Consider the following 23,886-nt stretch of genomic DNA (forward strand, 5'->3'; position numbering starts at 1 on the left):
AATGAGTCCACACCCGCACGTTAGAAACACCTGAACTCCCACCTAATCCCATCTGCCAGCACTTGGCCCATAGCCCTGAATGTTATGACATGTCAAGTGCTCATCCAAGTACTTTTTAAAGGATGTGAGGCAACTCGTCTCTACCACCCTCCCAGGAAGTGCATTCCAGACTGTCACAACCCTCTGGTTAAAAATGTTTCTCCTCACATTCCCCCTAAACCTCCTGCCCCTCACCTTGAACCTATGTCCCCTTGTGACTGACTCTAAGGGAAACAGTTGCTCCTTATCCACTCTGTCCATGTCCCTCATAATTTTGCACACCTTGATCAGGTTGCCTCTCAATCTTCTCTGCTCCAACGAAAATAACCCAAGCCTACCCAACCTCTCTTCATTACTTATATGTTCCATCCCAGGCAGCATCCCTGTGAATCTCCTCTGCACCTCCTCCAGTGCAATCACATCCTTAACATTTCCAGCATCTGCCGTGGTGGGATTTGAACCTGGGTCCCCAGAGCATTATTCTGGGTCTTTGGATTACTCATCCAGTGGCAATACCACTTACATACACTACCATCTCTTCTTATGTCTGAGTTACTTGCATTGTAACTTGAATTGGAGATGGAAATCGTTTTAAATGCAAGTTTTAGATTGTAAGCCTATAATTATTTGTTAAACATTCTTTATTGCTATTTATCCCACTTATTTAATTTAATTTCCTTTCCCTTCCTTCCTAACCTTGGTTTGGCGAGGCACCTTGCCCTTCATTTGGAGAAATCCTCTCTTGGTGCTGTCGAAAGTGAGAATTTACCCCACTGGGAACTATGGCCACGAGTCCACACCTAGCGACCCTGAACATCATCACTTGGTGCATGAGTTTCATAGGAATTGCTTGACCTTTTCTGTGATTATGTAGCAAATTAATTTTTATTCAATTAACTGTAATAACACATGGAGTTAAACATTTTTTTATAATTTGATTTTGCTTGTTGGTTTATTTTTAATTACTTGTATTTTGTTTTCCCCCACAAATCTGCATTCCTTGATGAAGCTGAGCCAATCTTTAAAGAAAGCTGAAACTAAAGTGGATGGTGCTAAACACCAGACTAAATCCTGACCCTGAAAGAATAGTGCAACTTTAAAAATGTGTTTTGTTCGGAAACTTTTTTTTTCTACCTTATCACTCCCATTTATTATACACAGCTTGAAATAGCAGTCAATGTCTCAGACAAGAACTATGATAGTGAAACAGAACAGTCATTCCCTGAGTTACCAGATAATACTGACCCCAGTCAGTCATGCACCTTAGCTCCAGAAGAAGATTACCACCCAGCATCTGCCGATCAGATCGAACTTTTTGTTGTAAGTTAAGTCTGTTGTTTCCACAACTGTTTGCTTCGGCACCTTTTATTATAATGAGAACTGAGATTTAAACAATATAATCAATGCCAACTGTGGCCATGACTAAATAATTCATAGGGAAAGAAAACTAAAAGTTGATTTTGGAAAATATAATGGTCGGGATCCTCCCAAAATATTCCAAGTTCCCAACGTGCGGGAAAATGGGAGTAAATGCTGCTGGTTTTTTCCAGGGTGGTTTCCAGAATGAATCTCCGACACTGTGTTGCATTGAGTGCCGCAGTGTGATACAGTCTGGAAATCTGTGGGTGGGGCCTATTCCTGCCCAGGAGGCTGGCAGCATAGCACTGAAGCGGGCTACAACGCATGCGCCGATCTGTCAGCATGGAGATCGGTGTAGCGCAGTGGCCCTGCATTGCTGGCCTCCCAGTTGCGGTCAGCCCTGCAACCCGCCCATCGCTGGTCTTCTAAATCTCCCACCCTCCTGACCACAGGTCTCCCAGAGCTCCCTGGGCCAGCCGTGATCTCACCCCCACACCCCACCCTCTGTTCTGATGACCAACACCCCGCCCCTCCCCAACACCACCAAGTCCCGATCGTCCTCTTCCCTCCCTCTGCCAGTGATTCCAATGCGGACTGGCAGCAGGGCCCCACCCCCTTGACACTGCCTGATGCCCAGTGGGCAGTGCCGAGGTTCCCCTTGGGCAGTCCCCAAGGGGCACTCCTCTTACCCCTGACCTCCTGGGGAGCCTCATTGACCTCTGTTCCCTCCAGCAGTGTCAGGCCACCAGTTCCCTGAGTGGGGAGCAGGAGTAAATCCCCGGGGAAACAGCCCCTGCTGATGTCTCCCGGCCCGCTGTGCTACTTGAGCAGTGCCGTGGGCTGGGAGAATCACCCCTAATATTCAATATCAGGATAATCAGTATTCTAATAATTACTGTGTGTTCCATATTTGAGTTAAAATTGAAAGCACAAATACATATTTGTGAATAAAATTTGATGCTTTGGAAATATGCAAAATATATAAATACATTAGTTGGTAAATTTTGATGTATTGACCATTTAAATTTATATTTGTCCGTACTGCCCCTCAAGAATTGGTAACATTCTACATTATGCATTAATGTTGTCTACCGTACATTGCAATATCAGGTACTTAAAAGCTCCATATGTAGTTACCTAAACTACAAATTAAACTGGAAGGCGGCACGGTGGTGCAGTGGTTAGCACTGCTGCCTCTCAGTTTCAATTCCAGCCTCAGTCACTGTCTGTGTGGAGTTTGCACTTTCTCCTCATGTCCACATGGGTTTCCTCCCACAGTCCAAAGATGCTAAATTGTCCCTAGTGTCAGGGGAATTAGCAGGGTAAATGAGGATTACGGGAACAGGGATTGTGGTCGGTACAGACTCGATGGGCCAAATTGGCTCCTTCTGTACTGTAGGGAATCTATGAATTAATTTAAATTTACCTTTTAAAAATTTGAAGTTTATTTATCAGAACATGAACTTTGAAATCATCTTTTTACAGGAAGTTATTGAAATTGGAAGTGAAGGTGCAAGTCAAGGTAAGGAGAGTACTGATTAATTTTGAGCACTTTTTTCCAATCTACATTCATGTCATAAATCATCATTGAATAATCTTTATCAATCACTTCAGTTTGTCATGCAGACATTCGGGCATTTCTCTGTATCTTTACTTGAATAAATTAAGTTTTTAAGAGCGGTTGAACAAAATTCCCATCAGTAGCACATGTATTGAACTCCCAGTTGACCAGTAGACATGAGAATATCCTCTGCTGCATCTTATTCATTTCATTATAACCAGATCTCTGAATATTTGATTTGATTTATTATTGCCACATGTATTAACATACAGTGAAAAGTATTGTTTCTTGCCCGCTAGACAGACAAAGCATACCGTTCATAGAGAAGGAAACGAGAGAGTGCAGAATGTAGTATTACAGTCATAGCTAGGGTGTAGAGAAAGATCAACTAAATGCTAGGTAGGTCCATTCAAAAGTCTGATGGCAGCAGGGAAGAAGTTGTTCTCGAGTCGGTTGGTACGTGATCTCAGACTTTTGTATCTTTTTCCCGATGGAAGAAGGTGAAAGAGAGAATGTCCGGGGTGTGTGGGGTCCTTAATTATGCTGGCTGCTTTGCCGGGGCAACGGGAAGTGTAGACAGAGTCAATGGATGGGAGGCTGGTTTGCGTAATGGATTGGGCTACATTCACGTTCTTTAGTAGTTCCTTGTGGTCTTAGGCAGAGCAGGAGCCATACCAAGCTGTGATACAACCAAAAAGAATGCTTTCTATGGTGCATCTGTAAAAGTTGGTGAGAGTCGTAGCTGACACGCCAAATTTCCTTAGTCTTCTGAGAAAGTAGAGGTGTTGGTGGGCTTTCTGAACTATAGTGTCAGCATGGGGGGACCAGGACAGGTTGTTGGTGATCTGGACACCTAAAAACTTGAAGCTCTCGACCCTTTCTACTTCGTCTCCATTGATGTAGACAGGGGCATGTTCTCCTTTACGCTTCCTGAAGTCGATGACATTCTCCTTTATTTTGTTGACATTGAGGGAGAGATTATTGTTGCATCACCATATCTAAATCCACTTCTACCCTTTGTAAATTCAGGCCATTTAATGTCTGAATTTGTAACCAATTTCAAACTTGATCTGTATTCTGTATTTTTTTGCTCTCTTTGAAACCAAGCTTTATCCACTTTCAACTACTTTCTCTGCTTGAAAGTCTCCTACATCATCTGCTACTGTGGCTTAATCCTAATCTGATATATCAAGACTGATTTCTGGCTAGTTATCAGGAAGCTCCTATTGTAATAGTGAATTTTAAAAATTGTTTTATGGGATGTGAGTGTTGCTGGCAAGGCCACATTTGTTGCTCATCCTTAATAGTCCTTGAGTAGATGGTAATGAGTTGCTCTATTGGACTGCTGCAGTCCAGCTGATGTAGGTACAACCACTGTGCAGTTAGGAAAGGAGTTTCAGGGTCCTGACTGACTGTGATGGAATAGTGATATACTTTCATGTTGGGATGGTGTACGACTTAAACATAAGAACTAGGAGCAGGTGTAGGCCATTTGGCCCCTTGAGCCTGCTCCGCCATTCAATAAAATCATGGCTGATCTTTTTGTGAACTCAGCTCCACTTACCCACCTGCTCACCATAACCCTTAATTCCTTTACTGTTCAAAAATCTATTTATCTTTGCCTTAAAAACATTCAATGAGGTAGCCTCAACTGCTTCACTGGGCAGGGAATTCCATAGATTCACAACCCTTTGGGTGAAGACATTCCTCCTCAACTCAGTCCTAAATCTGCCTTCCCTTATTTTGAGGCTATACCGTCTAGTTCTGGTTTCACCCACCAGTGGAAACAACCTCCCTGCTTCTATCTTATCTACTCCCTTCATAATTTTATATGTTTCTATAAGATCCCCCCATATTCTTCTAAATTCCAATGGGTATAGTCCCAGCCTACTCAATCTCTCCTCATAAGCCAACCCTCTCAACTCTGGACTTGGAGGGGATATCAGTCTATTTATCTGTAATACAATGTTATTTTAAATAACATTAAATGTTCATTTTCAGTGTTGATGCTTCAGTATAGGTGACTCCTGAGCTCAGCAAGCTGCCTTAATCAATAAGGGAGCCCATACCTTAGCTCAAATGATAGCAATAGAATATGGATGTGGCTGAGGGTACTGAGGGTAGTCCATATCTTAATCTTCCCTTATAATAGCTAAGACCATAACTTTGCCAAACAACAATTTTTGCTCTGGGGAGAATAATCTCTTGTGCACATGGTTCTGAGGCAAGGAATTTGGCTCTTTTTCAAACACTGGTGTCTATTTATTTATCTGAGATAAGTCACTAATTAAACTTCTTCATTTATGCAATGATTACATATGTTAACTTGTTGCAAAAATGCTTCTCTGCTTCATATAATGTTCACACTATTTCTTCAATAAAGTTGCGCAGAAGGTGACAGTACAGAAATTGCAAAAGCTGCACTGACTAGTTGTAATTCACTTTCATTTAATTCATGGTGCTCATATTCAGGAGAAGGGTCAGGTGAGTCTAAGTTTCTGCATGCTTTTGAGCACTGAATGTGAACAGTTAAATTATAAATTGTGCAATTTATACCAGATGAAAATGACAAATGGATATTAGACCATGCCTGGTTTTAAATACAATTTCATTGTGTTTAGTTTGAGATATGGTTCTGTAACAATAAAATATGTCTTCCTTTTCTGTTCCTCTTCTGCAGTAACACACCTGTATGTTCTCTTTCAGAATAATGTGTTTTTTAATAAAACAAAGTAGCTCAATAAATGACCAGAATAGTGGTACATAGATGAATCACAGTGTCTCTTTATCTATTCAAATAATATAATGCAGAAGCAACACTTTTGTAATTTAACTGTCATCTTAACTGAGATTAAGAGTCATCATTTTAGCTGCCTGGTGATTTGGTTGGATTTAACTCGGGTTTATAGGAAAAAAAAACATGTGGAGCAGTTGGCTAAGTAATTATGATATTCAAGGAGACAACTAACAGAGGATTTAACCCAAAATTCTGGCTTTCATGTCAATGAACCATGCTCATTGCTTCCCTGAGATGTGTGGTCAACCAGGTTAGAGAATTGCGAAGGGTGCTTCTTCAGTGAAATGCTGGGAAGCCTCATTGCTGAATAGTTGCAGCCATGCTCAAGTGAGAGGCTGGCGCTCACAGCACTTCTGAAAGCGCATTCGGAAGTCAATTGACCTGCCTTGTCTTTTACTCACCTTGATCTGCGCTTTCCTGCTGATCAGTCTTCACTGTTGCATGGGAGCAGCTCATGCAGTGTTACCTCGCACTTGATGAGGGACAAAAGGAACAACAGCAGGAGGAACCGGCAGCAGCACCAGCTGCTTCTCAGCCACGTGCTGTTCCATGGAGCATAAAAGACAGACTAAAATTTAGCTTGAAGGTGGTAAGACCCCCAATACGGTCTTGGCAGATGATCAGTCTTCTCGATATGTCACCACCAGTGCCTCAGGTGTCTTGGGCGTTCATGCCAAGTTGCTGCTGACTTTTGTAGCCTTCTGGAACAAAAACTCCTTCCTGGTGGACCACGTGGTCACACATTGTCAGTGGCTTTCACTGAGATCCCCGCCTCCCAGCTCTGTATCTCTTTGAGGTTCGCTCAATCCCTTTCTTGTAAGGAGAGAAAGCAGAGTTATAAGTGATGCAACAGATTGTATGGAGAGGAGAGTAAGACAACATTTATTGAGGGTGACTGTGGGACATGTGAAAGGGATAGCACAAAGATAAGGGGAGTGGGTTTGCAAATGTTGGCTGTTCAGTGGTGATTTGAAGAGTTGCCTGGAGAGTGAGAAATTAGTGGTGCTAAAAGGTGTGTTGATCTGAGAACTTGTGTACGAGGATGCTGGGAAAGTCAGAATGTGGAAATGACACTTGCCTTTCCTGTCCTCCTGAGGACCTTAACCTCTTTGAACACAGTATCTAAGGACCACAGTACTGCTGTTGGCTCCCATCCATGGGCTGATTGATTTCAGAGGTTGGTCTTAGCCATCTGTCTTTGGTAACATCAACTCACTTTAGTCCCTCAGATCCTGCAACAGGACCTCCAACTGAGACAGAGAGAGAGCAGCCTTCCCAGGTCTCCTTTCCATTCCTGTGATTTCTAAGCACACAGAAATTGATATACACTTTAGCTGTTTTGACCCGTTCCGTCATAGCTTTCAGAATTGAATGTATTCCTTAACGCTAACCATTTCTTTTTACATGCATAAAGGTTATAACCAACTAAAGCAGGGTTTCCGAAACGTTTCTGACCACAGAACCCTTTGAATCCCTGAAAAGTATTAATTGAAGTCTTTTTTATTTTTGTTTATATTCATTTATTATAATTTAAAAGTTCTCTTATTCAAAAAAGTATTATGTCTTACACATTTCTCATTTTTAATAGGAAGATTGATACTGAATCTTTTGCTTGCAAATTTGTTTAATGTTAGGAGTGCTGCTGTAGAGCTGGATTCTGGTAGCAGAGACTCTCACACACAGGCTTCTTACTGCATTGGCTGCTCATGGGTTCACTAGTGAGCCTATGAATGGCCAGTGCAGGGAGAAACCACCCTCTGAATAGACAAGGCGCATCATAGCATTTTTCAAATTTCATACCTCCACTATTGTGGAAATCCTGGATGTATCCAATAGGCCGGTTAGCTTAACTTCTGTAGTAGGGAAAATGCTTGAATCTATCATCGAGAAAGATATAGCGAGACATCTGGATATAAATTGTCCCATTGGTAAGACGCAGCATGGGTTCATGAAGGGCAGGTCATGTTTGACTCATTTGGTGGAATTCTTTGAGAACATTACATGTGCAGTGGACAATGGGGAACCTGTGGATGTAGTGTATCTGGATTTCCAGAAGGCATTTGACAAGGTGCCGCACCAAAGACTGCTGCATAAGATACATGTGCAGTGTTACGGGTAATGTATTAGCATGGATAGAGGATTGGTTAACTAACAGAAAGCAAAGTGTAGGGGTAAATAGGAGTTTTTCTGGTTGGCGATCAGTGACTAGTGGTGTGCCTCAGGGATCAGTGTTGGGACCGCAATTGTTTACGATTTACATAGATGATTTGGAGTTGGGGACCAAGTGCAGTGTGTCAAAATTCGCAGATGACACTAAGATGGGTGGAAGAGCAAAGTGTGCAGAGGATGCTGAAAGTCTGCAAAGGGATATAGATAATCTAAGTGAGTGGGCGAGGGTCTGGCAGATGGAGTACAATGTTGGTAAATGTGAGGTCATCCATTTTGGTAGGAATAACAGCAAAATGGACTATTATTTAAATGGTAAAAAATTACAGCATGCTGCTGTGCAGAGGGACCTGGGTGTCCTTGTGCAGGAATCTCAAGGAGTTAGTTTGCAGGTGCAGCAGGTAATTAAGAAGGCAAATGGAATTTTGTCCTTCATTGCTAGAGGGATGGAGTTGAAAAACAGGGAGGTTATGTTGCAGCTGTATAAGGTGCTGGTGAGGTCACACCTGGAGTACTGTGTACAGTTTTGGTCTCCTTATTTGAGAAAGGATATACTGGCACTGGAGGGGGTGCAGAGGAGATTCATTAGGTTGATTCTGGAAATGAGAGTGTTGGCTTGTGAGGAGAGACTGAGTAGACTGGGGCTATACTCATTGGAATTCAGAAGAATGAGGGGAGATCTTATAGAAACATATAAGATTATGAAGGGAATAGATACGATAGAAGCAGGGAAGTTGTTTCCACTGGCAGGTGAAACTAGAACTAGGGAGCATAGCCTCAAAATAAGGGGAAGCAGATTTAGGACTGAATTGAGGAGGAACTTCTTCACGCAAAGGATTGTGAATCTGTGGAATTCCCTGCCCTGTGAAGCAGTTGAGGCTACCTCATTGAATGTTTTTAAGGCAAGGATAGATACATTTTTGAACAGTAAAGGAATTAAGGGTTATGGTGAGCAGGTGGGTGAGTGGAGCTGAGTCCACAAAAAGATCAGGTCTTATTGAATGGCGGAGCAGGCTCGAGAGGCCAGATGGCTTACTCCTGCTCCTTGTTCTTATGTTCTTATGTTAAACCCAATGTTCTGCGGAAACCAGTTTGGGAAACCCTGAACTAAAGCAATGTATTTTTGCTACCATTGTTTTTTATTCGTGGCATGCTTTATCCTCATCGGTCAATAGCATCATCATGTGTATTCTGTTTAGTACCTCCAAAAACTGCGCAGTGAAATTTGATTAAATTTTCTATCTAACATCCTGATAAACAGTTTGGAAAATATTGTTTGTGAATACTTTGAGCAAAGGATTTTCATAGTTTTAAGTTTAAGTTAAAATGTTTTTTATTATTGTCACAAGAAGGCTTACATTAACACTGCAATTAAGTTACTGTGAAAATCCCCCAGTTGCCACACTCCGGCGCCTGAGGGAGAATTTTAGCATGGCCAATGCACTTAACCAGCTCGTCTTTCAGACTGTGGGAGGAAACCAGAACACCCGGAGGGAACCCACACAGACACAAGGAGAACAGGCAAACTCCACACAGACAGTGACCCAAGCCGGGAATCGAACCCGGGTCCCTGGCGCTGTGAGGCAACAGTGCTAACCACTGTGCTGCCCAACAGGGGTCAAGAAAGGTATTTTTGATTACATTACGCAATAATGACAGCGCATCTTATTTTGAGAATCTTCGTAACCAAAGTCATTTTCGGGCTGGAATGATTGAGTGCTTATGAAGTGTTTTAACTTGTAGACTGGGCAAAGATTTTAATAAATATTTGACTCTAACAAACAACCAATTTGTATTTTGTATAAGCAATTGGTAGCTCGGTGGTAAGAGTTGCTCTGGTTGTTGTATGTGGCAACATTGCAAATGCATTCCAAAAGAATGTGTTTATGATGTCACTACATATAACAAGCAAAGCAGTTCGTCTCTGGTAGTTACGTTAATTTTAAACCTCGTGTTATTGTCTCTTTAGAAGAGGACGACCAGAATACAGAGGCTAATGATGGTTTACAGGATGCTGTATACACTGATGTAAGCTGTGTAGATCAGAAGAATGTGGAGCAGGCAACTGACCTCGGTAGTGATCCTCCTTCCATGCAGGTGGTAGTCTGTGATACTGCTCCTGATTTGCACACTGAATCTAGCACACTTGGCGAGCAGAGTGTTCCCACAGAGAAGGATCAGAAGGATGGGTTGGACAAAGAACCTTCTCTTTCAAAAGAAGATTCTTGCAATGCTAGCTTTAGGTGAGCTCACTAATCTTGTGGTAGGAAAGGATAAATTATTTTTTCCATAAATTGTTCAGTGCTTCATCAAACTTTTCACATACTCCAATCTGTAACTCGGTGATCTAAAAGGATTAATGTACTGGTATGTCAATAACTAGAACTTGATTTAGAAATTAGTATTAAATCTGAAATGATGGAAAACAAACACATCTCGTGCTGTTTCAAAGCTTTAAATGTGCCTTCCTGTATAATTCTTCCTTTCTTTTGTGTCTTGTGCCTGCTTCTGCTTTTACCTATTCTTTCCCCAGATCTCTCAATTATTGAAATCCCATCATCATTGGTCCTCCTTTCTCCAATCTGCAAGCATTTTGAACTCGAGCTTGGTGTCACGATAATTTCTTGTTCTACCTTTATCCTTTTTTCCTGTTTTTTGACATTAAGAATAAAAGAAATAGGAGTTGGAGTGGACCATATGGTCCAAAGATGTGCGGGTTAGGTTGATTGGCCAGGTTAAAAAAAAAATTGCCCCTTAGAGTCCTGGGATGCGTAGGTTAGAGGGATTAGCGGGTAAAATATGTGGGGGTAGGGCCTGGGTGGGATTGTGGTCGGTGCAGACTCGATGGGCCGAATGGCCTCCTTCTGCACTGTAGGGTTTCTATGATTTCTATGATTTGAGCGTGCTCCACCATTCAATACGATCATGGCTGCTCTTCTGCCTCAGTTTCAATTTCCTGCCCAAGATCTGTCGTAAGTGATAACTTAAATGTATTTTCATTTGAGCTTATACTAAAAGGGGTCTTTATTTTTTTAGTAGCTCCTCAGTCACTGAGCAGTCTGATAGTTCACAGACAGGCAGAGCCTCAAGAAGATCCAGGTTTCTAAAACCAAAACCCAACCTCAGGAAATCCACTCCTAGAAGCCATGCGGAAAAGCTTTGTGTAGGGACACAGAATAGAACAATGCAGAACTCTGTCGAACCATCTGGAACAACATCGCAGAAGCGAAAACATGGTAAGGAAAATAGACAAGAGCCTACATTGATTTTTTTAAAAAACTTTGTGTTGATAACTAGGTAGAAACTTGTTGGTCTGAGACACCACTGACTCTTTGCAACCATGGTGTGTATGAGTGAATATAGTGAGGTGTAAGTTAACAGCGATTTAAAGACGTAATAAAGGTGTGAGTTACTACATTGATGAATTTTTTTCAGTACAAATTATCTTTAAGTTAGCAATTTTTTTTTAAAGTTAGCATTACTTATTTATAGTTGTTGGTTTCATTTATGATGTAAAGCAATTCTAAGGCAGCTAAGGAAATTAAGGACTTGAAATGATTGCTTTTAAATTTAAAATTAGACTGATACAGTGCTTTTTCCAAATCTAAAAGGTAATAAACTTGGCACTTTAAGTACATGATTTTTACTGCTTTTAAATAATATAATGTTCCTGACAGTATTTCCAGTATAGAAAATGTTGGTGCAGGGAAATGGTAACAGTTTATGATCGTTGCTTGCAGGTAATGAAACGGAAGTGAATCTTGATGACAACTTGCATCTGGTCACAGTGGAAGGTGATGAACCAAACCTGATCATGGAGCAAGTTTCAGCCGAGCAAACAAATGATATGGTATCGATACCTGACGAACAAGACAACTTTGTGGGAAATAAAGAACAAATGCAGACTGGGCAGCTCTGTGAAAGGTTACCAAGACCTGAGCAAAAAGACAAATGCATGGGACATGGAAAGCAACTGAGTAGGACTGAACATCTGGATGATGAGTCTCAGCATGTGAATGTACAGTTATCAGTACCTGAACAACAAGATAAACATGTGGAAGATGAAGAGCAATTGAGCAAGGCTGAACATCTGGATGATGAGTCTCAGCATGTGGGTGTACAGTTACCAACACCTGAGCAACAAGATAAATGTCTGGGACATAGACAGCAATTGAGTAGGACTGAACATCTGGATGATGAGTCTCAGCATGTGGGTGTACAGTTATCAATACCTGAACAACAAGATAAACATGTGGAAGATGAAGAGCAATTGAGCAAGGCTGAACATCTGGATGATGAGTCTCAGCATGTGAATGTACAGTTATCAGTACCTGAACAACAAGATAAACATGTGGAAGATGAAGAGCAATTGAGCAAGGCTGAACATCTGGATGATGAGTCTCAGCATGTGAATGTACAGCTATCAGTACCTGAACAACAAGATAAACATGTGGAAGATGAAGAGCAATTGAGCAAAGCTGAACATCTGGATGATGAGTCTCAGCATGTGGGTGTACAGTTACCAACACCTGAGCAACAAGATAAATGTCTGGGACATAGACAGCAACTGAGTAGGACTGAACATCTGGATGATGAGTCTCAGCATGTGGGTGTACAGTTATCAATACCTGAACAAGATAAACATGTGGAAGATGAAGAGCAATTGAGCAAGGCTGAACATCTGGATGATGAGTCTCAGCATGTGAATGTACAGTTATCAATACCTGAACAACAAGATAAATGTATGGGACATAGACAGCAATTGAGTAGGACTGAACATCTGGATGATGAGTCTCAGCATGTGGGTGTACAGTTACCAGTACCTGAACAACAAGATAAATTTGTGGAAGATGAAGAGCAATTGAGTAGAACTAAGCATTTAGATGCTGGAACTGACCATCGGAGTGACAGGTAAAAGAGGATAACCTTATAATATCTAATGTGTTACCTGGGCATGTTGTTTTGATACTTGCGCCAGGACATTATAGCACAACTCTAAGGAATATTTTTGTGAAATAGAAAGCATATCGATATACATATTTAGTTTTGTGTGTTCATACTCATGCCAAACTTTTCTTCAGAGTGCTTCCAGAACATGATCAACCACAGACACCAAATCAAAGTCAGGAAACACAAGTTGGATTTTCCTCTGCTGCATGCTTCACACAATCCACATCAAGCCCATGTGAGATCGCTGATGTAGGGCTGTCCACAGAGACACCAGAAATGACTACAGAAGTTTTATATGTTGATCACTCCCAAAAGGTAAGTAGTATGTCTTGCGAAACTAACACTCGGTCTATTTAAAAATTAGTTTTTTGCTTCAGTTAATTCAAAGAATGTGGGTGTACCTGGGAAAGACATCCTTTATAGCCTAATTGCTCTTGAGAAGATGGTGGTTGGCTGCCTCTTGAACTGCGGTCTGTGTGATGAAAGTACTCCTACATGCGATTTGGGGCAGAGTTCCAGGATTTTGACCCAGCAACAATGAAGGGAATGGTGTTAGATTTTCAAATCAAGATAGCATATGACTTGGAGGGGAACTTTCAGGTGATGTTTCCATGCAACTGTTGCCCGTATCCTAGGTGGTAGAGGTTGTAGGTTTGGAAGGTTTTGTCAAGGAAGTCTCGGAGATTTGCTGCAGTGCATTTTGTAGACGGTACACAATGCAGCTTTACTGAGCTGGTAGTGGATGGGATGTCAAGCAAACCTTTCCTGGATGATGTTGAACTTAGTGTTTTCGGAATTGCACTTGTGGGAAATTTACCACCGGAGTCAGACTGGAGGTTCAACAACACAGTTTTATTTCGGACACGAAGCTTCGGGAGAAATCACTGGTACTCCGCAGTACTTGGCAGCTACCTTCTCAATCATACAATAGCAGTTGATCATTTTTATACATTTCAGACAATAGGTAGTCCGGACATTAGCCGTTTAACACATGGTCATAGTTGAGTAGACAGATCATGGTGATCGATAGTTAACACATCATTACAATCAGATAGGTACAGACATGGGCAATTAACATAGCATTGTTCATAGAATGGATACATTTCTTCTATCAATGACTGGTTTCGGTCTATTCATTCAGTGATTGGTTTTATTGCATTTATGTATTTATGTCCCCATCTATGGCTGATCTTATTATCAGACCTTATTGTCCCAGGTCTGCCCTCATCTTTAAAGTGCCTCAAGCTCTGACTAGCTTCCTGAAGCATTTTGGTTACTGCATGTTTTAACTTTAAGTGACTGTGCTAAAAGCCAGTGCCTGTTTAATGTCTCTTCCCAGGTAACCATTTTGTGTGCCAGGCAACCAATTTTATAATTTTCCCCACTTTTGGTCAGGATTATGACTTTAATAATCCCCAGACCAACAGCTGCATTTTCACATGTAGAGGTTTGTCTTCTTTCCTTCTTCGCTTCTTCTGGTGTCTTCAGGGATTTCCATCATGGGTTCTCCCTCGATGGTTACACTGGCTCCTGGCACAATTCGTGTTACCATTATTTTACAACAGACATTAAGGCATCCAACAATTAGACAACAGACAATTACAATTGAAATGCGTATGACCCATCTATGTAATAAATAAGATCCCCAGGATCCACCTACTAGCCATTCCAGCCAACTACTTCCTTTCTAGGGTCCCTGTTTGAAGTTATCAAGTTGTTCTCTGATGTTATTAATAACTTGGGTAATGTTATAAGATTCGTCTGTGACATGGGTTATGCATTTGTTGTCTATGATTGTACACACTCCCCCTTGTCGTGCTAACTGGTAGTCCACTGCATATCATGTCTGCTGTGCATATAATCTCAATTCAGCCATTTCTTGGTTAACAGCCTCCAGTGCTTTTTGAAGTGCTGTTTCTCAGGACTGTTAGTCCACAGACAATATGATTCCTATTTTTTGCACTATTATTTGCCAATTTGTCCCTTACAGGGTGCATCTGATGTATCTACTGTTTATAAGTCATGAGGGGTCCACCCAGGGGTGGCTACAAATAGGGCTTCTACCGATTGTGCTAACGGGTAACATACAGTTCAATTCCCGTGTAAGTGTATATGAGCTTTGTAAATTAGGTTATCCTCCAGCCCAGTCAAGTTTACAGTCGCGACAACGCAAAGTAATACAGTTACATACGCGATTACATACATATCCGCAACGAGCAAATATCAATCCTAATACTATAAGTTATACACTTTTCAAAAGTTATACTATCAACCCGAACGCGCCAGTTGTTCTTGCTTGCAGTCTTTGCCTGTGTTGAGGAAAGCAATCGGGTCAATTCATTCATTCATTCATTTCTTTGTGTAATTTCAGCTGGGTCCAATGTTTCCATATATCTTTCCCTCTTATGTCTATACAGGCACAGGTGTCTCCACTAATTATAACTTCATATGGCCCATTCCATTTTGGTACAAACCCTGGTTTGTCAGGTAATGTTTTTACTAGGACGCGACTTCCCGCTGTTGGGACGTCAGGGAGCATTTCAAGCTCTCTCTGTGCGTCTCTTTTTTCCTGATTGTCTTTTACCAATTTGCACATCCCTTTTAGTTGGGTGCTTAGTTCCAGAACATATCTCCTGATTTTATCTTTCAGTGGACCTACATCGGTCCCACCTGTTATGATGCTTTCTGGTAATTGCATCGCTTGTCCTGTCATTAGCTCATTAGGGGTTAATCCAGTTGTCCGGTTTGTGGTAGCTCTTAGCCTCATTAGTATAGTGCGCAATCTGTCCACATTTTCCCCGATGTTTGTATGGCTTTAGCTAGTGCATTATACATTTAATTACATATCCCCCTTCCATAGAAAGCTTAGTGTGAATCAAATAACACTTTGCACTGGTTTTTTGGCTGCAGTTGGACATCCATTCATTTGTATGTAATCCCATCAAAAGACATCGCTTTCCTCATTAAAATCACATGTCATACAGCTCCAATCTTTATATGATGTACTCTTACATTATATCTAATTTGATCATTTGTTTGCGTGCAAGCGCCGCATTACAGTACTTCATAAAATGCCACTACCCTACCTACAAAGAAGTGCATTCAAATGCTTAGCACCAACATTTAGCAGCGATGTGCAAGTTATTACAAACCATGGCAAAGAGTGGTTAAATGCTTGGAATAAATAGCCTTTTCATGGAGGAAAACAGGAAACTCCGACAGAATTATGTTTTTATCAATACACAATATATATTATATAAAATTGGTTAAGGCTTTTCAGGATTTGATTTTATTCTCGGGTCTATATGGCAGTGCTATACTGTATAATAAAAATAATCAAGCGGCAGTTGTATCATACCACTTTACACATCATATCCGTGATATCCAAACCCTTTTCATTTAAGTTGTTTCTATTTTTAAACTGAGTTAAGCTTTGCAGTGTTTTTATATTTGGCAAACCTTGAACAATAGATGGCACATGAAATTCCAACGGCAGTACATAATTTTAACCAGTTACAGAATACTAAACTATCAGACGTTCGTAAATCACGATATTCTGCAGACCTTAATACTGCATTTCACTGAGTTGATATACTTTAAACTGACTCAGACAATATATTTACCTCATTCTTTTGTTCCTGCTTTTCTACTTTTCCCCAGAATTACTTATTTTCTTCTCCTAACTTCTCAACTAACTCTCTCATAATTTCTACTTCAAGACAAAGGAAAGAGCACATGGTTCCCTCCAAGGTTTAAATCTTTTCTTAAATTTCAATTTACTTTCCAATTTTTATTTAAACTCTATCAAACCCACTGTTGTAAAATCACAATTAGGGGAAGAACATTAAAACATTAAAGCAAACAACAACAAAACATCCACGCAACCACTTTGTTAAACACACACAAACACACATGGAAGCTTCCAACATTCATTCCACAGCACTTCCTCTTTCATTCAAACTTAACATCTTAAATTGGGATGAAAATAAAACACTTAAAGAGAATACAGAACGTTGGTTAAGACAGTCGCTTTTATTCTACCTTCTTCCAAACTAATTAAACTCAAAACAGAAGTAAATTCAAGAAATCTTATCACTTTAATCTTTAACAGTTTTAACACTTCCCCAGCCCCCTGAGGCTAAACTAAAGTGCAAAGCACCGACCGCATCCACTGCCTGCAACAAACACTCCACAAGAACAAACAGGCTTTAACAGCTCCTGCTCGCACTCTAATGCAACAACAACCACCTGCGTTCGACAAGCAACCAGACCACACAAACACACTGAAATACAAAAACTAAGATTTCTCCTATCCGCCTCCAGGTAATCCACTAGCCCATTCTACCAATTCATCGTAATCTTGGGACATAATTACTCCCATTTTTAGGATGGTTTGGTGAGCACTAGAGAGTCCATCCTTAAAAGCCTGGATGAATGCTTGATACCCATGACCGGGGTTTCCTTGTCCTGAGCACTCTTGGTATACTTGGAACAACCGTTCCCCGTATTCAGAAGCTCCTTCCCCTTTTAGTTTGGTTGTGGTAATTCTGCTCCAGTTAGTAGGAGCATTCCCTAATACTCTCTGAATTTCTGCCTTAAACTGGGTGAAGGGTGCCTGTTGGGCATCTATTTCTGATGTTAGGGCGACTACATGTGTCCACCGTCCCCCACTGTAATCCTGTGCTGGAGGAGCGGCAGGTCCACCTGCTACCTGCCTCCACTTATCCGCTGGACAGGTTGCCCTGACCAGCTGGTGTACGTCTCTTGGGTGTAATTGGTGTCCGACCCAGATTGTGTCTAATTCTTCCCAGAATTTAGTGTTTGCACTTCTAGGTTGTAATTTACCCAGGGAAGCCATTATCTGCTGTGTCTCACCTGGGGTGAAGGGTTTATAATTCGCTTTTGGCTGCGCATCTGTTCCCCCTCGGGTTACTGGCGCTAGGTTGTGTTCTAGCGCTTCCCACTCCTCTGGAGGAGCGGTTGGTCCCTGTTGTGTGGACTCATGAGGTAGAGGAACAGTTTTCCCTCTCCATTGATTCTCTTCTGACGCTTGGTTTCGTTTCTCCAGTTCCCCTACTCTGGATTCTAACTCTCTAATCTTTTCTTTATCTTCACTCCACTTTTTAGTAGAGGCAACTACTTGCTCAATTAGTCCAGTTAACTGATGTACTAATAATACTCCTATCTGCTTTATCTTGTTTCTCTTTTCTCCATCTATCCACTTTCTCTGCTGCTCTAAGGTCTGAGAAGTATCCCAGCCATCCCTTTGCATCCTCTTTATTAACGCTTGCCTGTCTGTCATGTACACTTCAATGAGAGAACCTGCAGATCCCTCTTAACTTCTTTATCTGCCATTTCGCAGACTTCACTACCCCCGGTCACTATTGCCACCTTGGCAACGTGTTTTAGGCACCGTACGGCTACGATTACTCCCTAGTAAAGTGTGCTCTCTACCGTACGGACCTCACTACTCCCGGCCGCTAGCACCGTGTTTCACTACCGTCTCAGGGTTTCAATTTATACTCATGGCTTCCACTATTACCACCTTGGCAATGTGCTTCTCCACCGGAGTCCGGCTCTAGGTTAGAGTTGATCAGCTCCTTTTCCGCACCGCTTTCACAACATTGACAGTCCAGTACCCAACTATACAAACTTTCATGCAATCAGATGGCAACTCTTCATTTGTTCGCCACTACAGAGTTTGATGTTAACTGACCTCTGCCACTTGTGCTTCACAATCCTAAGTGCCCTTGGTGCCTCTACGCCCATTTCAGGTTCCTGACCTTCGCGTGGGGGAATTTCCCCTCTTAACAACCGGTCTAAGGCTGCGCGTTTGAGACAGGCACTACCTTGTCCTCTAGTCGGTCAGCACAAGTAACAGTTACTTATCACTATCAGCAGTTAGTACTTATCACTATACCATATACACTCAATACTTATTACGACAAATACCCCTTAAGTTTAACCCCTTTCAAACTGTATTCTTGACCTTGTCTGACTCCCACAGATTCAGTGATCTCTACCCCGGCTTTCCGATCGTGGCCAATCGATCGAAACTTACCAGTAATAAGATCCTTGCCGACTACGCCAATTGTTGTGGGAAATTACCACCGGAGTCAGACTGGAGGTTCAATAACAGTTTTATTTCGGATACGAAGCTTTGGAAGAAAGCACTGGTACTCCACAGTACTTGGCAGCTACCTTCTCAATCATACAATAGCAGTTGATCATTTTTATACCTTTCAGACAATAGGTAGTCCGGACATTAGCTGTTCAACACATCGTTATAGCTGAGTAGACAGATCATGGTGATCGATAGTTAACACATCATTACAATCAGATAGGTACAGACATGGGCAATTAACATAGCATTGTTCATAGAATGGATACATTTCTTCTATCAATGACTGGTTTCGGTCTATTCATTCAGTGATTGGTTTTATTGCATTTATGTATTTATGTCCCCATCTATGGCTGACCTTATTATCAGACCTTATTGTCCCGGGACTGTCCTTATCTTTAAAGTGCCACAAGCTCTGACTGGCTTCCTGCAGCATTTCGGTTACTGCATGTTTTAACTTTAAGTGACTGTCTGTGCTAAAAGCCAGTGCCTGTTTAATGTCTCTTCCCAGGTAACCATTTTGTGTGCCAGGTATCCATTTTGTGTGCCAGGTATCCATTTTGTGTGCCAGGTAACCATTTTGTGTGCCAGGCAACCATTTTGTGTGTCAGGTAGCCATTTTTATAATTTTCCCCACTTCACACTCATCCAGGCAAGTGGAGAATATTCCATCACATTCTTTATTTCGGCCAAGTTGATGGTGGAATATCTTAGGGGAGTCAGAAGGTGAATCGCTCCCTGTAGTATACCCAGCTTCTGACTTGCTGTTGTAGCCGTAGTATTTATGTGGCTGACCTAATTAAGTTTCTTGTCAATTGTGGCCCAAGGATGTTGTAAGTGGCATATTCAGCAATGGCAAAGCCGCTATATGTCAAACAGAGGTAGTTAGACTCTTTTGTTGGAGGTAGTCATTGCATGGCACCTGAATGGCACAAATGCTACTTGCCATTTATTGGCTGAATCTTGAAGTTTATGCAGGTATTAATGTGTGTGGGCGTATGCCGCTTCATTATCTGAGGAGTTGTGAATGGAACTGAACTGTGAAATCATCATCTTGATTTCAGATGGAAGGAAAATTCATTTATGAAGCAGTTGGGAATGATTGGGCCTAGGATACTGCCCTAAGGAACTCCTTCAGTGATGTCCTGGGCCTGGATGATTGGCTTTTAACAACCAGAATCATTTTCCTTTGTGATAGATATGACTTCATTCAGTGGAGAGCTTTCCCCCTGATTTCCATTGACTTCAATTTTACTTGGGCTACTTGAAGTCGCCCTCAGCCAAATGCTGCCTTGCTGCTCAGGACGCTCTTATCTTGCCTCTGATTTCAACTCTCTTGTCCATGATTATACAAAAGCTGTAATGAAGCCTGGAGTCAAGTAGACCTGGTGGAATCCAAACCGAGCATTGATGAGAGATTATTGATGAATAAGTGTTGCTTGATAGGGCTTTCCATCACTTTGTTGTTTATTGAAAATTGGCTGATGGGGCATTAATTGATTTGACTTGCTTTTAGTGGGCAGGCATACTTGAGCAACTTTTCATTTTGTTGGGTAGATGGCAGTGTTGTAACTGCGCTGGAAGAGCCTGACCAGCTGCGTGGCTTGTTCTTGAGTACAAGTGTTAAGAATGCAGCAGGTTGTTGTCATGGTTCATAGCCTTTGCTGTACCTAGCTGTTTTGTGATATCACATGGAATAAATTAGAATAACTGAGGGCTGCCAGCTGCAATGTTCTTTACGCAGAGAGTGGTTGGGGTGTGGAATGGACTGCCTGCAGTGATAGTGGAGTCAGACACTTTAGGAACATTTAAGCGGTTATTGGATAGGCACATGGAGCACACCAGGATGATAGGGAGTGGGATAGCTTGATCTTGGTTTCAGATAAAGCTCAGCACAACATCGTGGGTCGAAGGGCCTGTTCTGTGCTGTACTGTTCTATGTTCTACCCTCACTGCTTCTTCCAAGTGGCATTCATCATTGAAGACTGATACATCACTGGCGGGAGGATGGTGGGCAGTAGGTGGTAATCAGCAGCCCATGTTTGACCAGATGCATGAGACCTCATGATGGGGATGAGAAAAATATCAGCCATGATTGAATGGCGGAGCAGACTCGATAGGCCGAGTGGCCTAATTCTGCTCCTATGTCTTATGGTCTTATGTCTGAGTTAATGTTGAGCACTCCAGGGCCAAGCATTCCCTCCTTTCGTACATCTGGTGGATCTTGGAGAAGCTTATAACCTATATTAAAGGTTACAATAAAAGTTTCAAAACAGTGACCACTGTTATATTTGTCATTTTCTAGATTGCACTGTTGTAAGAAAACTTCTGCAAATTTTAAAGAAGATTGAGTAGGGAGCAGCTTTTGTGAAACTGATGGTAATCTCAGTCCTTTGGCTGATCGAGTTTAAGCCCAGCATTTGGATGTGAGAATGTAGACTGGTGACCTGTGTGAAAATCAAAATCTGCATCTGCTTAAAGTTGACAAAATACTTTGGAATGGATGTCTAGTTCCCAGTGGAGTGGAATCTGCAGTCCTCAGTGTGACACTGCCAACACTTAAAAATTTGTGCTGAACTGATGGAGAATCAAACCCTTGTGAATTTTTGTGCTTTGTTGCTGAGAAACAATAACAGGACAGTGTTTAGATTTTCCAGCTTTCCAGGTGCCCCTTGGTTGGGTTACAAAAATGAAGAAATGTGTTTTGTTACCTGCAACTAACACACAACCATACTAAGGTACAACATGGAATTGTTTTGTTGTAACCTCTCTTTAAAATTTGATTTTTACAGATTGGTGTCACAGAAGCTCAAAATGTAGAACAGCAGGAGACATTGAACGGACCTGAAGAAAACTCAGGTAAGCTTGACAGAAGTTTTAAGTAACTGGTATTTATTGCCTAACTCTAGTTTCCCTAAGAAATTCTCAAACTGCTGCACTCCATGTTTGTTGCAATTTGTTAACTACAGGGTGGGTTGCTGCGCCGCTTCATAGGGAAGTTAAGAGTATATATGTTGGTCAGGTACTGGAGTCACCAGTAGGCCAGGCCAGGTAAGGATGGTGAGTTCCTTCCCAAATTGAACTAGTTGGCACATTGACAGCTTCATGGTCAGTTTTACTGATGGCAGCTCCTTTTCCAAATTTTTATAAAACTGAATTCGAATTCTTGAACTGCCGTATGAGATCTGAACACACAAATTCTCAATTACTGGTCCAGTATTATGATCACTATGCTACCATATAGTTGCATTATATAAACTCTCTTCCCTGATCTGTGAATAATATTGGAGCTCTGAATATTGCAGCCTTAACTGATCACTAAGTGTAGATTATGTGTTTAATGTAATACAGTATATATTAACTAATGTTTTTGGATGCTTGTGTTGGAGCTTTTGCTCATCCCTGAATCAATTGGCCATTTAAGACCCATTCACGATTTGAATATATAGGATAGGCTAATGCTGCCTCTGTATGATTAACTTTCAAGTCTTCAAAAGTGGTGAGGGAGTGTGATGCCTGAGGTTTGGTTTTCTGGATAAAACATTAAACTGAGGTCTTAATTGATCTCTTGGTGGATGTGAAAGATCTCATGAATCTATTGGAGGTAGGCCAGAGGAGTTCTCCTGCCACACAGCTAATCACTAGTGTTAAGGTTGTGAGCCAAGTAGGAAGATGGGTAAACTTGGTCCCTTAGCTTTGATCATATAGTGATGTACAAGTGAAGGGTATGGAAAAATAAATTACAATTTTACGAGCGTACAATAAGAATACTGGTCCATCCAACCTGTGTCATATAATTCATAGAATCCTAGAAACCCTACAGCACAGAAAGAGGCCATTCGGCCCATCGAGTCTGCACCAACCACAATCCCACCCAGGCCCTACCCCCATACCCCTACATATTTTACCCACTAATCCCTCTAACCTACGCATCTCAGAACACTAAGGGCAATTTTAGCATGGCCAATCAACCTAACCCGCACATCTTTGGACTGTGGGAGGAAACCATAGCACCCGGAGGAAACCCACGCAGACACGAGGAGAATGTGCAAACTCCACACAGACAGTGGCCCAAGCCGGGAATCGAACCCAGGTCCCTGGAGCTGTGAAGCAGCAGTGCTAACCACTGTGCTACCGTGCCGCCCTGTGAAGTATTTCAAATTATAATACACGCAGTACATACACACCACACCCCACTGCACATTAAAACCATGTAATCTCTTGGGTGAGGTAAAAAATCTAGGCTGATCTACATCGACAATTAAAACTAGTCGTGGAGACCACTTTGGATCCTGATGAATAGAGTCAAGCCAGTCAAAATCAAATTTAGGACTGTTATCAGGAAGTTGTTCTTCACATAAAGACATAGAATTATGGAAGCAAAAATCCTCGAATCATTTAAGATTCAATTTGATACTACAATGGGGAGACATTAGGATTGTTCTGAATAGATCAACTAAATGGCATTACATGTCCATAATTAATATGTTATCTATTTTGCTTTTCCTTCCTGCTAAGCTTTTTGCCGAATAGGGTTAATTTTATAAAAATATACTTCAAGTTTAGAGATTCACTCAGTGGGCGCATGTATTGGGAATTTGGATTCCATGATTTTCTATCTATTAATTTTACCCAGATATGTTTTCTTTAGGATATGCTGATCACATTATTCGAGCACTAGTTTGAATGTTAATTTCTCAAATTTTTGGCCCAGTAGTCATTCCAACCGTATCCTGAGACATTGTGTGCTTAATGTTTAAAATGGTCAATAACAATAAAAACAGAAAAAAAAAATGAAGGGTTTTTGGATGAACGATTTGTGCAATTAGGTAGAGGATTGTCTTGTATTAAGTCTTCTCAAGGCAGCCTGTGTTTTCAGACAAATACTCATGG

General features: G+C 41.4%; 1 protein-coding gene across 7 annotated transcripts in view; it reads left to right on the plus strand.

The window, feature by feature from the left end:
- LOC144495050 (uncharacterized) overlaps window positions 1-23,886 on the plus strand; it is a 78,006-nt gene that overhangs the window by 37,139 nt on the left and 16,981 nt on the right. For 4 of the 7 annotated variants that reach the window (XM_078214883.1, XM_078214880.1, XM_078214882.1 and 1 more), the window contains 7 exons: window positions 1,201-1,359; window positions 2,884-2,920; window positions 9,892-10,165; window positions 10,959-11,158; window positions 11,663-12,833; window positions 13,004-13,187; window positions 21,786-21,852. In XM_078214883.1, coding sequence (XP_078071009.1) covers window positions 1,201-1,359; window positions 2,884-2,920; window positions 9,892-10,165; window positions 10,959-11,158; window positions 11,663-12,833; window positions 13,004-13,187; window positions 21,786-21,852 — 2,092 coding nt within the window. The remainder of the gene's footprint in view (window positions 1-1,200; window positions 1,360-2,883; window positions 2,921-9,891; window positions 10,166-10,958; window positions 11,159-11,662; window positions 12,834-13,003; window positions 13,188-21,785; window positions 21,853-23,886) is intronic. The other 3 variants (XM_078214885.1, XM_078214884.1, XM_078214881.1) reach the window with 2 other exon arrangements.

Source organism: Mustelus asterias, chromosome 6, assembly GCF_964213995.1.
Source record: "Mustelus asterias chromosome 6, sMusAst1.hap1.1, whole genome shotgun sequence".
NCBI classification, from domain to species: Eukaryota; Metazoa; Chordata; class Chondrichthyes; order Carcharhiniformes; family Triakidae; genus Mustelus; species Mustelus asterias.